The sequence below is a fragment of the Cydia splendana genome, chromosome 23 (genome assembly GCF_910591565.1).
Source record: "Cydia splendana chromosome 23, ilCydSple1.2, whole genome shotgun sequence".
Classification (NCBI taxonomy): Eukaryota; Metazoa; Arthropoda; class Insecta; order Lepidoptera; family Tortricidae; genus Cydia; species Cydia splendana.
Window position 1 is genome coordinate 9,672,336 of NC_085982.1, and position 15,709 is coordinate 9,688,044.

Sequence of the window (15,709 nt, forward strand, 5' to 3'; positions counted from 1 at the left end):
CTTGCAAAATTATTAGTGTAGCAGATAAGACCAAGAACTCTATAGAGAATCTGGATAAATGCCAGATTTTTTTGTAGAGTTGTCCTAACTTCTTCGATGTTGAGTGTACAAGCCGGGTTTCGAACCCACGGCCTATGTTTAAAAGCACATTTACCGCGTTGCCCAAGATAATCCAATTATATTACATCATAATTAAGTTAGATTTAACAAACAGTAGTTCAAACGCATTCTTTGTAAACATCAAAGCATGTCGAATCGGCAATCAAGTATGTTTCCAATTATAAATCAATTTCCTAAGTCTGATAAAGACAATTTGATTTCTCGTTTAGCCGTGAGGCCGGTGGAAAATGGTTGTGCTTCATTTTATATTAATAACAATCATTTTTGGACCTATAGTAAGTATTACTAATTATTTTATTGGATATAAATCCGCAGAAGTTAGCACGCGGCGCCAGCAGCGGATTTGCAGTGTTGGCTCCAGGCCTTGTAATAACTACTAGCCAGGGCTTTCTCAGCACCCATCATGTAGACTGCAGCTCCTAATAATATCCGACCGGCTGACTGCCTTATTAGGCACAGGCCCAGTAGGGAAAAACCGCCAGTTAATACCTTCACTCGCCCAAAGAGCAATAGAGAAATATAAGTATAAGAAAGTACCAAAAACGCGAGTTATTTCGTAGTCGACATCTAGCGTCAAGTAGTGGATTTATATTAGTACCGCTACTTGACACCAGATGTCACAAGTGTCGCAACTGACGAAAAATGTACTGCGGGCCGATTTTTGAATTTCGATCGCTCGATTTCGTCACCCGAAAATCGGTGGAAAACGGAGAAATGCTAATTTTTGAAATACGAGCGATCGAAATTTGGAATCTATTGGTATTGACCACTCGATTTCAATTCTATTAGTAGAATTTAAATGCCTAGTAGTGAAGATATTATTTAACGAAATACACGAAATCGAGTGGTCGAAATTCAAAAATCGGCCTGAAACAATTTACAACTAATATTACAAGCAGATAGAGTTCTGGTTGATGAAATGACATTAAAAATGGTGTACTTTGCCTTGGCACAATCACTGCTAACCTATTGCATTAGTGTATGGGGTGGTGCTGCGAAAACCTTACTCTTGCGCTTAGAAAGAGCGCAACGTGCAGTCTTAAAGGTAATTTTCAAGAAACCCTTCAGGTATCCCACCATTGATCTTTATAGGGAGAGTAAAGTGCTGTCGGTACGAAGTCTATTTTTCCGCCAAGTCATTTAAAAAAAACATAAGACCATAACCTTTGATAAAAATCTCACGAAAAATAAACGTCGAGTTCGTGTCTGTGGTATACAGAAATTTCGCTTGGCAGTTTCAGGACGACATGTTGATTACCTTAGTTCTAAATTGTACAATAAGGTTAACGACCTTACCGATATATATGCTCTCACACTAAGAGAATGTAAGCAGAAAGTCACTGATTGGCTACAAACGCTAATTTATAACGAGATTGAGGATTGCCTAGCCTCTCATTATTAAAATATCATTCGAGCAACTTACACACACACACACAAACACACACACACACACACACACACACACACGAGCACATTTACAAATTAATCACACTTTCAACTCCTGTGTAACACTAATAGACATTGTGAGTGTTAACTCTTTGTTTATCATACTATGTATTATTCCGATATTTTTAGTTCTATTTTTATTATCAGTTCTGTTGTACACTTGTAGATTTAGTACCAAAACCTATATAAATATATAGGTATACTTAATGTTTTCTCCGGGGTGAGAGCCTGGTGAACTGTAATACAGGTTTATACCTAGTTCAGACTCCAGTCTCTCACAAAGGATCACAACGTCATCTCGAATTTAAATTTTGTTATCATACTGTGAAATTGTTACAAATCCTTTGTGAGCTGATAAATAAACATTTTTATTATTATTTTTTTATTATTATTAATATTAGCTGAAAATTGTTGAGCAAGACGAACTTTTCGTTCGTCGCGACATCTATTGTCAACTAGCAGTACTGATAAATTCCGCTATTTGACGCTAGATGTCGACTACAAAATAACTCGCGTTTTGGTGAGAAAACTGTACGGTTACCATCAGTTTGTCACTGACATAAACGCCGTCGAGAACGTAATTTACTTTCTATACATCTCGCTCGCACTCGCATATTAGTGCAAACGGGATGTATAGAAAGTAAATTACGTTCTCGCGTTTATGTCAGTGACAAACTGATGGTAACCGTACTGATGTATGGAGTTACAACGCTTTCCTTATACTTAGGCATAAGCTTTATATGAAGAGGAGTGTGGTTATCTACAAATACGAAAGACTTCCTTACTTCACCGATTTCCAGGTCTCTTCTCTCAGTCCAAAAGAGTTCCCGTTCCTGAAGACTCAGATAAACGACGAGAAACACGCCACGGCCTTCAACAAGCTGCTCAATTCCATCGTCAAGATCAACCGGAAACGACTGGACACCATCAATAAGTTGACCAAATTGCAGGTACGAGTATCTTATCTTTTTACCGGGACATCAGGACCTTAAATAGGAGTGAAAAGTTGGAGAAGGAAGGCCACAAATAGATCGGAATGGAGAGACTTGCTTGACCAGGCTAAGGCCCACCCGCGGCTGTAATGCCTCAGATGATGATGATATTACTAAGACTCATCTGTCCGTCTGTCTCTTTGTCTGTCTGTCACCAGGTTGTATCTCATGAACCGTGTAGTCGAAATACTTGAAATTTTCACAGATGATGTATTTCTGTTGCCGCTATAACAACAAATACTAAAAACAGAATAAAATAAATATTTAAGTGGGGCTCCCATACAACAAACGTGATTTTTTGCCGTTTTTTTGCGTAAGGGTACGGACCCCTTAGTGCGCGAGTCCGACTCGCCTTGGCCGGTTTCAAGTAGGTATTAGGTACTACTTTAGGCACAAAAAACGTAAGACTACACGTATTTATAAATAAAACCACCACCAAAAAGGCATGGACTGATTAATTTCAGGGTAACGTTAACTTGTTTAGGGTTCCGTACCTGAAAAGGACAAAAACGGAACCCTTATAGGATCACTCGTGCGTCTGTCTATCTGTCCGACCATGCCCCCCTTTATCTCCGAAACTACTGGGTCTAAAATTTTGAAAAAAATACACAAAATAGTTCTTCACCGGTTGGCACATGACGGTTTTTCTTGTTGATAAGATTTTGATCTGACCCAGGCAATGGATGTATACCCTTCGTTGCAAGACACACTACGTACCTCGTCGCGTCGGGACAGCGTCGAGTCGAGCAGCGAGAGCGATGAGACGAACATCATCTATCTAGTTATAGTAAGTATTCTAAACCACCTACATGTCAATAAAGCCCGGCACAGACGGAGCGATAATATGTCGGCAGATACCGTAAGATACCGACTGATGTCTTAGAGTATCGCTAAGCACGACACACACCAACGATAGATACCAAAATATATATCGCTTTCTGTCTAACACCTACATTGTCTATTTATCTATCGTAATATACCGAGCTATAACATCTTAAGGTATCTTAAGATGCCTTGCGATAGGATATCGTAAGATACCAAAATATATATTCTAGCTTCGTGTGTGGACTCTGTCAAATAGTACGTAAAAGATAGTCGTAAGATGCTGTTATATTATCGCTCCGTCTGTGACGGGCTTAAAACTTAAACCCCTTTTAGACGGTTCCAAAACGGACGGTGCACTATAATTCAACCATATTACTTACAGCCAGACACAAATTCAACACCCAACGCGTCACAACACACCCAACAAGTTGAACCACCAGCACCAACAACCGAACAACCAAAGCAACCACCAGTGAGATCACAACCAGACCCACTATCACCACAAAGCATACCTACACTTCAAGATTACTCCAAACTAAAAAGTCAAAACCCTACAGCTTTAAGTAAATCTTCAATACAAACTATTAGTAAAGATGGTTTAGACGCTTTAAGGGTAAGTATAGAACGATCGTGCAAAAGCAGAGAGGTCAAGAAATGTAGGAACGCGTGTAAGGAGGCGGTGAAGAGCGCGTGTGACGTGTACGAGTGTAAAAAGAAGTTGAAAAAGAAATTAAAGAAGACTTGTAAGAAGGAGTGTAAAGAGGAGTTCAAAGGCGGGTGGTAAACTATCAGCATCTCGTGAGAGCGTTTTCACATTGTTCGACCCGATATCGGATGTCGGAAGGAAGTAAAATGTAAGATATGAGTGTATTGCAAAAAAAATTTACATTCTCTGTATTTATTTATGCATTTAATAAATCATTATTACTAAAAGACGATAAATAACGCAAAAAGGCGGATTTAATGCCAATGGCACTCTTTTGCAGCTGTTTTTGTCGTAGGCGCCTTCCGACAACCGATATCGGAAAGGCGCTTCCGATAAATTCAGCCAAGCCCCCCGTCAGCTGTCGGGCCGATAATATTTATTTGTGTGCGTATGTCTATATAATATGTCTATGCATAATGCTTGTTGTAGTGTGCGTGGCCGCTAAAGACGGCGCCCGGGCGCGCCCCCGCGGCCTGACTTCGCGGTGTGAAAACGCTCTAAGGCTCGCCATACAAAATTTTCCTATTATTCATGTGAAACTTGTAGTCAATTGGGATGAGTTTCGTTTGAGACTGGAATGAAACAATATAAATTTACTTTATTTGATTTATGAAAATTATTAAATACATATTCTAATTTAGATTGAAACATTGTAATGTACCTGAGCAATTCTCAAAAAGTTTGTACATTTCGATCACATCTTAGATTTCTATAAAAATTAGTATGCTGGTAAAGTGCATGAAGCTGAACAACTTCCACCATATTTCCCAAAATGTCCCAGAAAGTTTTTAAGAAACATTCCTTTTTGTTACCAGATTTCCTTACAAATTTGGTAACAAAAATATGTTGCTTAGAAACTTTCTGGGACATTTTGGGAAATATGGTGGAAGTTGTTCAGCTTTAGGTAACTTTACCAGCATACCAATTTTCGAGTAATTCTTAAAAAAGTATCAAAACCTGTCATCGAGTTTTTGAATTGAATGTATGTTTATTTGCTCTTTTTCATATGAAACAAAAATGTATCTAGATAAACTAAAACAATGTTTATCGAGGCCAAGTCATTATTTTTATTTATTTAATACTTATATTTATTTAAAATAAAGAGTAGCACTCTTCACTGATGACTGGTCTGGCCTAGTGGGTAGTGACCCTGCCTATGAAGCCGATGGTCCCGGGTTCGAATCCTGGTAAGGGCATTTATTTGTATGATGATACAGATATTTGTTCCTGAGTCATGGTTGTTTAAATATTTCTATGTATTTAAGTATTTATATATTATATATATCGTTGTCTGAGTACCCACAACACAAGCCTTCTTGAGCTTACCGTGGGGCTTAGTCAATTTGTGTAAAAATGTCCTATAATATTTATTTATTTATTTATCTTCACTGTAACCTGTCTTGTCCAAAAGCATCGCTCTTCCAGTTTTGGTTCTTTAGATTTTATAAGCACCAATTTATGTAAAAAAAATATTATGCTATATAGCAAAGTATTTAAGTTATGTTATTATATAATAACATAACTTAAATAAGTACTTTTAAAATGTGCATTGCACGCTTTGCACGGGCCTTATATATTTTTTTTACAACAATATTCACGCACGAAGTTTGTCCAAGTTTGTTCACTGTAACCTGTACATCCGCGGTATTGCATCTGACTCATACACATGATACACAGAAAGTTTTATTTAGATCATACTAAGGCAAAATATTAGGTAAGTATCAAGCTAACCACCGTAGGGTACCATCATGACCCAAGTGTCGTAGTTTCGTAGAGACAAGTGGTTAAAAAGGCAGAAATTTGGGTTTTGTAACGGAATGTTAACTTTAACTTGCCTCGATTATTTTACGAATTTGGTATGGGGCCTAATGTAATAATATCATTTTAAAAAGGCCGTAGTCGGTTTTCCATAGTAAGTTGGCCCTTAAGTCAATTTGATTCGGGTTTTTTTTTGTGAGTACCTCTTATGGTGAAGGATATTTTTGCTGAGTATCAACATCCTACTAGTGACAGTTTTTGACTTATGATTTTATTTTTATTTTTCTTTAATGAATGATAATGATCAAGCGATTTGCTTCAGTTTTTTAAATAATGTTCTTTATTTAGGTATGCATCGATACTCAAAAAACGAATCATCATCATCATTCATCATTTCAGCCTATATACGTCCCACTGCTGGGCACAGGCCTCCTCTCATGCGCGAGAGGGCTTGGGCTATAGTCCCCACGCTAGCCCAATGCGGATTGGGGACTTCACATACACCTTTGAAAGTCTTCGCAGATGTATGCAGGTTTCCTCACGATGTTTTCCTTCACCGAAAAGCTAGTGGTAAATATCAAATGATATTTCGTACATAAGTTCCGAAAAACTCATTGGTACGAGCCAGGATTTGAACCCGCGACCTCCGGATTGAAAGTCGGACGTCATATCCACTCGGCTACCACCGCTTATAAAAACGCAAAAAACGAATACCAGTTGTCATATAAAAAAAATAAATAAAAAAAAACAAAAATAAAACATTTTTTTTTATGTTGTTGTGAAGTAGTGACACCTCTAATTTTTTTTCTAGTTCTAGGCCAGACATGGGCCTACTACTTGCCTAAATATTAAAATTTTCCAAACGGTACTTCCTGTCAAAAATTACCAAGTATACTACATTGAAAAACACCGATTGAGAACAGAACTTGACCACACACATTGCTAATTTTTGACAGGAAGTACCGTTTGGAAAATTTTGATATTTAGGCAAGTAGTAGGCCAATATCAGGCCTACAACTAGAAAAAATAATTAGAGGTGTCACTACTTCACCACGGCATAAAAAATAATGTTTTATTTTTGTTTTCCTTTTTTTCCCTTTTTTTATATGACAACTGGTATTCGTTTTTTGAGTATCGATGCATACCTAAATAAAGAACACTATTTAAAAAATTGAAGCAAATCGCTTGAATACATCCCGAAAAACAATACATTAAAGAAAAAAATTAATAAAATCATAAGTCAAAAACTGTCACCAGTAGGATGTTGATACTCAGCAAAAATATCCTTCACCATAAGAGGTACTCACAAAAAAACCCGAATCAAATTGACTTAAGGGCCAACTTACTATGGAAAACCGACTATGGCCTTAACAATACACTTCCGAAAGAGGTCATTAACTCAGCTAGTGAGGCAATTTTTGTAAGTAGACTTAAGAAAATGTTAATTAATTTAGCTTGTTACTCAATAAGTGAATTTATGTTGAGAACTGCTGATGTCATTGTAACTAATAACTTAAATAAGTGATAACTATGTACATATTCTGCTGTGTGACGTGTAAAATTATTTATAATTTTATCAATAAATATCTCAATCTCAATCAATCTCAATATTGTATGAAGGTTTATTCATCTACGCTAAAATTGAGTCATTCGTATTATTATCCGTTCAAGAGAAAAAATAAAGAAGAATGTATTTTTCACTGTAACCTGCTTAACTTTAACCTTATCAAACTGCACTCGGGACTTAATCGCGTATTTAAGTTTAATTTTTTTTTTATATTTACCTCCGACGTTTCGAGGACGGCGTTGTCCCCGTGGTCTCGGAGAAGACTGGCTCAAGTTGACATCAACATCTTCTAGCCGCGCGAGTTTTTCGAACTACCCGCACTTGGTCTTGTTTATCAGTTTGAACGTTTTGCGCACTAGAGATGTTACTCTGTCAACACACAACACTAACGATATTCGATTTATCGACTGTCGATATTCGTTTCCGCTTACATTTACCAATGACTGGATTCCATGTGGATGAGATGTTAAAACACTCGTCCCGATTAAAATTGCAATGTTTTTTGATTTCAATGGCTTCCCGCACTTTTCTACTGTAGAAATGGCGATCCGTGGAAAGGATTTTAGGGTTATGCAGCTCAATCCAGTGGTTTGGTCCTGACTCCAGCAAATGCTCAGCCACGGCAGACTTGTTCACCTCCTCACCTGGCGTTTATAAAATAGATTGCAGTTGTGGTAGTTCCTATATCGGAGAAACTAAGCGCACCATAGCAGAAACAGTTAAGGAACATATCGCAGCTGTCAAAAATCGTCAGGTGAGGTACTTGAAGTAGTAAAACATATTTTTCATTCTTAAAAGTAAAAAAATACAAAAAAATTTTTTTCATCATTTTTAACCTGTCGATGCCAGTTTCTTGAGAATCACTCTTTTATAGATATCTAAGATGTGATCGAAATGTACAAACTTTTTGAGAATACGCGTCGGGCCTTATGATTATACCTAATTAAACATTGGTAGACGTTATCTCGTTGCAATGAGTTACGGATGTTCGGTTACATAACTGTGTCGAAAATGGTACAGGCAGCTTAAAAGTGCCACCTAAAAAGGAGAAAGATATAAGGTATAACTGCTGCAGTGAAACTTCAGTTAAATCCTGAGGTAACATGTGTTAAAGTAGTAGGTAATTAATTATCCTCTAGCCGCCCAGAAAACAAAACCTATCAAGAAAAATACAATTTTATTTGTAAGAAAAAAGATTCAAAATGCAATGGAAGAGAAGGACTATTTTTAGACTTCTGGGCGGCTAAAGAAATGGCCAAGCCTACTACGGCTATAGTCTGTATCTTTAGGTATTTAAAAGAAAGTAAACAAACAGTTTGTACATTTTCGGGTAGTTATAACATTTATTGGTTAACCAACCAAATACAAAACCGCCTGGATCAGTCACTGAACGACCTGACAAACCTGACCTACATTATTTGATCATGTAATGTTTTCGTCTACCCACAAACTGGCTTAAATAAATTTTGTTTACTTTTTTTAAATACCTAAAGATACAGAAGTAAGTATAAATTGTATAAGGTTAAGAATAAATCAAAAGAAAAACATTTTAAAATTGTCTTTATTTCATTTATAATACATCAATAAAATACTAATTGTATAACTGCATAATAACTTGTTAATTTGTAGGTAAATACATCGCTCGTACAGACTTAACCAACAACAAAAAACTATTCCTTTATTATAACAAAATAATACATTTATTGTAACTGTTATTTAAACGCAGTCTGGTCAGAATTTATATAAAATTAATACAATAGTGGTAAAAGTAATAATTAATAATTATGGAAATATCGTGTCAAAGTGAATTTAGATACTCGTTAAAATGATAACTAAGTACATAAATATCGTAGGCGTGTTTAGGTTTTTAATGTAGGTGACTTAAGGAATAATTTGTGCTTTTATTCAGGTTATTTATTGAAAGGTTCATAATAATAATTATGTTTTTTTTATTCTTTTCCAACATCTCAAGACTATATTGAATGTTGATCAAAAAATGCAAGGCCGTAGCGACATCTATCGGTGGAAGACATTACTTCTGACCAGACTTGTCAAATAATTCAAAACTTACACATTTAAGTACTTATTTTGAACTACTGGAAATGTCAAATTTGAATAATGGATTAAACTATTGCCACTAAGAAATGAAATCTTTGTATATTTTATCCTTTGGGTCACTTCGTATAATGATAAATGTCCGATTTCTAGATAAAAAGGTACCTTGGCGATTTGCCGCCATGTTTAAAAATAATGTTAATAATAAATAAGTCTAACTATTCTATAAAATGGCCTTGAAATGCTTGCACATTTCAAAATAGTGATAAATCTACAGTTTAAAATATTGTGGTAAAAACTGAGGACGGAATGTCAAAACAATACAATATCTAATAAATTATAATCTCAATGAATTTGATATTAGGTACTTGGAATGTGTGTCAAATAAACTGTTTTTTTTAATTGTGACAAGTCCTTAACACTATTTTACGAACATTAAAATTGCGCTCACAACCGAAAATAATTCTTAACATTTTTAATTCACAAAATACTCTAAGATCATTAGTAGAAATGTAAAATAATAAAGGCACATGTTTTAAAATTTTGTTAAGGTTATAAGATTCATAATTTTATCCGAAAATAAGGCACTTACGTATTCCTTCGATGATTTTTACACTTTTCACTTAAATCTAATTGCACTTACATAAGTTCTGATACAGGGGGCCGATTTTTGAAATTCGACCGCTCGATTTCGTGTATTTCGATCAATAATATCTCCACTACTAGGCATTTAAATTCTACTAATAGAATTGAACACTAGTGGTCAATAATATTAGATTCCCAATTTCTATCGCTCGTATGTCAAAAATTAGCATTTCGCCGTTTTTCACCGATTTTCGTGTGACGAAATCGAGTGACCGTAATTCAAAAATCGCACCCCTGATTGTAATTATCGTTTACAAGTTAATGAAATTGCTTGTGAAGTTTTTAGTGGAATTAAATAACAGTTATTAGTTTAAAATGTTACGACAATATAAATAACATGGTGTCACATAGTAACGAAGCATTGTATAACAAAAGACATTAAAAATTTATAGTTTGACGTGCTATCCGGACATTGTGCAGTAAGAAAATTACTCATAAAATTGCTATTTAGATTTCCTCTAAATAAAAAGTTTCAGATTGCCAAGTAGCATTACAAGATAGACATCAAATAAGTTTAAAGATAATTTCTCAATTAAATCTGTATCAGCACTTTTGTAAATATTTTAGTGTTTTTACAAATATTTACCACCACTAGGGCTTCTAGAGCTAGACTTAATAGAAGTCACAGAAATGTTTCCAGAACTACCGCTACTTACCAGTTTAGGCGGCGGCGAACTCGGCACCGAGAACGTTTTATCGGTCAAATTCTCCTGACTTAACGATTTCTGACTCATGAAGACAGGAATCTTGGAAGACACCGTTACAGATTTAGGTTTTTCAGCTGCTTTCACCGGTATACTGCTTGGTTTAGCTAAAATTACCGGCTTTACAGTTTCAGCCGATCTTAATTGCATTTGGTCGAGTTGTGACAATCTCCTATTCTCCAAATCGGTGCTTGTAACAATAGTTCCCTTTGGAGATTCGTACGTCGCTGTTCTGAATTTGATGGTGGTATTTCTTGGTAAATCGAAGTCGGAATGTCGTTTCTTTGGTTCGTCTTGTGTCGTTTTCGTTCGTTGTTCTTGTCTGGCTGAATGGTGTCGTTCGTTTGAGATGAAGTCATTTAGCATTTCAGGGTCCAGTTCGTAGGAAAGTGGGGGTTCGGAGGGAGGCACTCTTTGCCTACTTGATACTTTATCTTTCTGTTGTTGCTTTTCTGTTCTTGGTGTGACGACTTGGATTTCTGTTATATGATCCTTCTTTTGTTCGGATTCTTGAGGACATTCTAATCTTTGTTTCTGCGAATCTGACATGGCTGCAGGATTAATAGTGTACCGTGTTTTGGTCACTTCAACTGTATCGTCTTTTTTATCTTGCACGTCGTCTAACTCTCTGATTATCCTTATTCCCAATTTAGATAGTTCCTCTGGTGTCTTTTGTGCCATGAAACTAGGGTCGTTAGTTATTTTCTCCATCAATGCTTTAGCTTGTTCTTCGTCTAGTTCTGTATTTAAAATAATAGTTTCTGTCCTTGTGTACGCGGGTTCTTCACTTGTGAAATGCATGTTAGGGTTCTGCCTTTTTATTTCGTCTAAAATCTTCTTGTCAATGTCCGCATCATCTCCTTCTTCCAAGTCTAATTCATTTAAGTCTCCCTTTTTAGAAATACCAAAAGTGACTTGTTCCACCTGTAAAGGAGCATCTCCTTTAGCCGTTATGTATTGCGTAGATACTTTCTCAATGTTTTGTCTGATGACTTTGTTGCCAAATTCATCCTCAGCAACATTTACTGTTACAGTTTTCTGAACCGGCTCCTGAGTCATTGTTATTGACATGTTTGCTGGTTCCATGTATAATGTTCGACCATCTTTGTGTTCAGTTTTCCTCTTTATACCTTCAACAATATCTGGTATTAATCTTATATTCGGTTCTCCAATTTCTATGCTTTTTGTATAAGATTTCCTTTGCTCTTCAACTAGTTGGGGGTTTTCCGTAGTTATTGTAACCACATTATTGCTCTGTCTTGGATCTGTCCATTCGCTTGAGAATGTTTCCATTTGAGGTTTCTTATCGAATTTCATACTGTTGTTAGATCCGACTCTGATGTTACTTACGAACTCATCGTAGTCTTTTAATTTCGTGTCAGCCGTTTTCAAATTAAAATTGACAATGTCTGGTTGATGTTGACTGATAGCTGATTTAGATGCGTCAGTCATTGGTGTGGGAGTCTCTTTACTTGTAGCAGCTTCATTCTTTTGATCAATATGTACATTCAAAATTGGATTTTTCGCTAATAACTTTTTCATCATGTCAGATTTAGGTCGTTCCAAACTGTTCACGTAAGTATTACGACTTACTTTCAAGTCATCCGGAATATTAGTATCATACGTCATGTGTTTTTCATCAAATTTGACAGGTGATTCTTTTTTAGGACTCATATCATGAGTGCTCTCCAAAGAGCTCATGTTGCTACCATCCGAAGTAGATTTCGCAAATTCTGATACCAGTTTTAAGTGCACTTTCATGTTTTCGTCCATAATCCTCCTTGCTAAATGATCTGATGTTTCATGAAGCTCACTCTCAACTAAAGGAGGTGACTCGGGTTCTTTAATATTCTTCTGACCATCTTGTTCAATCTTCTCAGAGTCTACTGAGCTGGTGGAACCTTTGACAATAGCATCCTCCAAATTTCCAAATTCAGAAGCCTTCTTCAAGCGATTTCTTTGGAACGTATTAAGCCCTTCCATAGCAGAAGTCTTAGCAATATTTAAGCTAAGTCTAGGCTCCTTGTGCTTGATTGTCACTCCTTTCTCTGGGTTCATATCAGGTAGTGTATCTTCTGTAGTAGAATCAAAGAACGTTGTTTCTACAACGGACATAGCTTTCCTCTTTTTAGGGGACAGCGTTTCATTTATTTCAGCATCTTCAGCAGATATGTCTAAGCTTTGCGCTCTCTCTAAAGTACCAGTAGATGGCATATTTGTTTTGACTCTCAATTCGAATCGCGATAAGTCGCCCAGAGAGGCGGCTTTGCGTTCATTCTCGTCTAGAATCGAAGTATCGTCTGAAGCAGAGTTGAGAGTGTCATCTAGCGGCGAACTGTGGATCGTGACATCACTGTTGTTTAACTCAATAGTTGTCGATCCTTTGTCGCTTTTCTCGCTATGATTTAAAGAAACAACCGAATGGCCGTCTTGGTTAGAAGAAAGGTTAGATTTGGAATCTTCGAAGTAATTGTTGAGAGAATCACTCTCCCGTTTGAATGGTCTGTGAACAATATCGTCAATGTCATCTTGGCTGAAGTTAATTGATTCTTCAACGTTAGGTTGGGGTGCTGGTTTGGTTTTAATTGCTTTGGGTGTCGAGGTATTGTATGATGTTGTAGTAGTGTTAGGTGAAGTCATGGAATCATGCAATAGACTTGAAAATTGCTTTTCACTCTTCAGGAAGTCATTTACATTTTTTAGTTGTTCAATCATGCTGTCATCTGTTTTATTCTTCTCAACTTCAGGTGGTGAAGGTGCTTTGCCTTTAGATTTCTTATTTGGTTTTGGAGCTTCATCTTTCTTGTGTTCATTTCTGTCATTATCCTTTTCGTAAAGCAGTTCTGATGAACTCTTTCTGTTGCTTCTTGCCGCTTTGGCAGCATCGAACATGTGCTGAGGTAATTCTTGTGGTATACCATTTTCGTCCCGTTTAATTCCACTTGAGTTAAGATCAGTTCTAACAAAAGCAGTCGGCGCATTGTCAGACGTCTTAGAATCAGCACTTGTATTTAAATCTTCTGGTTTTACCCTAGCATTGGGAATTGGAGGTGCCATCTTTTCTCTCCTTTTAGCAACTACAGGTTTCTTTACTTCTGTCTCACTTTCTAGTTTAACATGTGAAGCAGGCGCTGGCCGTTGCGGTTCAGGTTTATCTGGTTCATCAACTGTTTTCTTCTCAACTTTATGCGCCACGACGCCGTTTTCGACATTCTTCTGTTTTAAAACTCCATCATCCGGCACATTAGGCGGCAATACTCTAATTCCAAACTTCATACCTCTTTTAGGATCATACTCTCTCTTTTGCACTTCAGCGTGTTCTAGATTAGCCGTCCCATTTTCTGCTTGAATAATGACATCACCAGTTGAATGCCTCACCTTGTTCCTTTCATGTTTATAATCGACAGGTTTAGCAGTATGAAATACATCTGAATGTCTATTCTTATTCAGTTTAATGTTCTTCTCGTTTTCTCTTTCTAGCGTTGTGGGGAGGTCTTTCTTCTCCTTCTTGTTTCGTTCCAGGGTCGTGGGGACTATCTTTTCTGTGATTATCTTCTTGATGCCCTTGTGTTTGGTCTCTAGCGTGGAGTTGTTGGAGTGAGACGCGTTGGGGGACTGCGGTGGGTGGAGGAGCTTCCCTTCCTTTTCGAGCTGTAATTAAAAGAAAAAAATAATCAGTTCAGTGGAAATAAAAAATCATTTTTGGTAAATTCTGCATTATAGGGACTTCAGACAGATTTACTAGATACAGTTTATTGGTCAAGAGTTCAAGACCAATCAAAATATGAAAATTCATTAAATTTATGCAAGCAAAAATTCCGACCGTGCGAGATATTTAAGAAGCTAAAACATTTAGAATATTAATGTAAGGTTCACATCTCGGACCATTAAGCGATTTAAAAAATCGGGATCTTCAAGAATCAGGCCCAAACCTGGTCGAAGACCATCTGTTTGTGTCAAAAATATAATTAAAAGTGTTCGTGAGCGTATTCGGCGAAATCCATCCCAAAGTGCTAGTAAACTCGTTAAATATATGAAAATATCCCGACGATCACTGAGGCGTATATTACGACATGATCTTGGATTCAAAAAATAAAAAAATCGTGGATTAACAGAAGCCCAGTAAAAAGCTAGAGTGAAAAAATGCAGGGACTTGCTGGCTTGGCATGAGGGCGATGAAATTATTTTTTCCGACGAAAAGATGTTTCAATTGCAAGATAGCCACAATCAACAAAATGATCGCGTTTACGGTGCTTCATTGAGGGATATTCCAGTAGACAAATTAGCCGTACAGCGGTTTCAAAGTGCGTCGGCTGTCATGGTATGGGATGCCATATCACCTAGGGGCAAACTACCACTGCTGTTCACTGGTGTCGAACAAATTTGACAGGTTTTATACCGTGGCAAGAATGGCCTGCATCTTCACTAGACTTGAATCCGTTGGACTTTTCTATATGGGGATACATGCTCAGCAGGATTGGCAGCACACAGGGAATTAATTTAACACATTCGGTGCGGCAGCGCAAAACTCAAACTTACCGCCAGTGCTTTACGAGTCATATACTTCCCGTATTGTGAAAGCCAAATTTGCGGCACGACCTGCATTTTCCCGTACCATGTCCTGACTTTAAAGGTCCATACAGACCTGGAATGTTATCGATTTGAACTAAAAGTCATTCTAATCAATAGACTATATTCTTGTGTATATACAGCTGCCGTCGCCCGCGGATCTGTGTAAAATTACAAAAGCTATAGGCACTTTCAAGACCCTTAATTTTACGGGAATATACTTCCTTTGCCGCACAGGCCGCATATAACACTAGTGATGGGATACTAAAGAATCGATAACGACTTTTATAATCGACAAAATATTTATTATCGTCATCGCGTC

The 15,709-nt window shown here is 36.9% G+C and overlaps 2 protein-coding genes across 2 annotated transcripts in view; one reads left to right on the forward strand and one right to left on the reverse strand.

Annotated features, from left to right (window-relative positions):
* The first annotated feature begins 276 nt into the window (after nucleotides 1-276).
* LOC134801859 (uncharacterized) lies at nucleotides 277-4,610 on the forward strand. Its single transcript, XM_063774499.1, has 4 exons — nucleotides 277-395; nucleotides 2,367-2,516; nucleotides 3,235-3,345; nucleotides 3,766-4,610. Exons 1-4 carry the CDS (start codon nucleotides 348-350, stop codon nucleotides 4,165-4,167), a joined length of 711 nt encoding a protein of 236 aa, XP_063630569.1. The 5' UTR covers nucleotides 277-347; the 3' UTR covers nucleotides 4,168-4,610.
* Nucleotides 4,611-8,957: 4,347 nt separating this feature from the next.
* LOC134801791 (uncharacterized) overlaps nucleotides 8,958-15,709 on the reverse strand; it is an 80,164-nt gene continuing 73,412 nt past the window's right edge. The window contains exon 5 of the mRNA XM_063774389.1: nucleotides 8,958-14,469. Within this exon, the coding sequence (XP_063630459.1) occupies nucleotides 10,687-14,469 (3,783 nt within the window). The 3' untranslated portion in view covers nucleotides 8,958-10,686. The remainder of the gene's footprint in view (nucleotides 14,470-15,709) is intronic.

Coding starts and splice junctions, on each gene's coding strand:
- LOC134801859 (XM_063774499.1), top strand. CDS start 348: ATGGTTGTGCTTCATTTTATATTAATAACAATCATTTTTGGACCTATA. Junction 2,517..3,234: donor ATAAGTTGACCAAATTGCAG/GTACGAGTATCT, acceptor GATCTGACCCAG/GCAATGGATGTATACCCTTC. Junction 3,346..3,765: donor ACATCATCTATCTAGTTATA/GTAAGTATTCTA, acceptor TATTACTTACAG/CCAGACACAAATTCAACACC.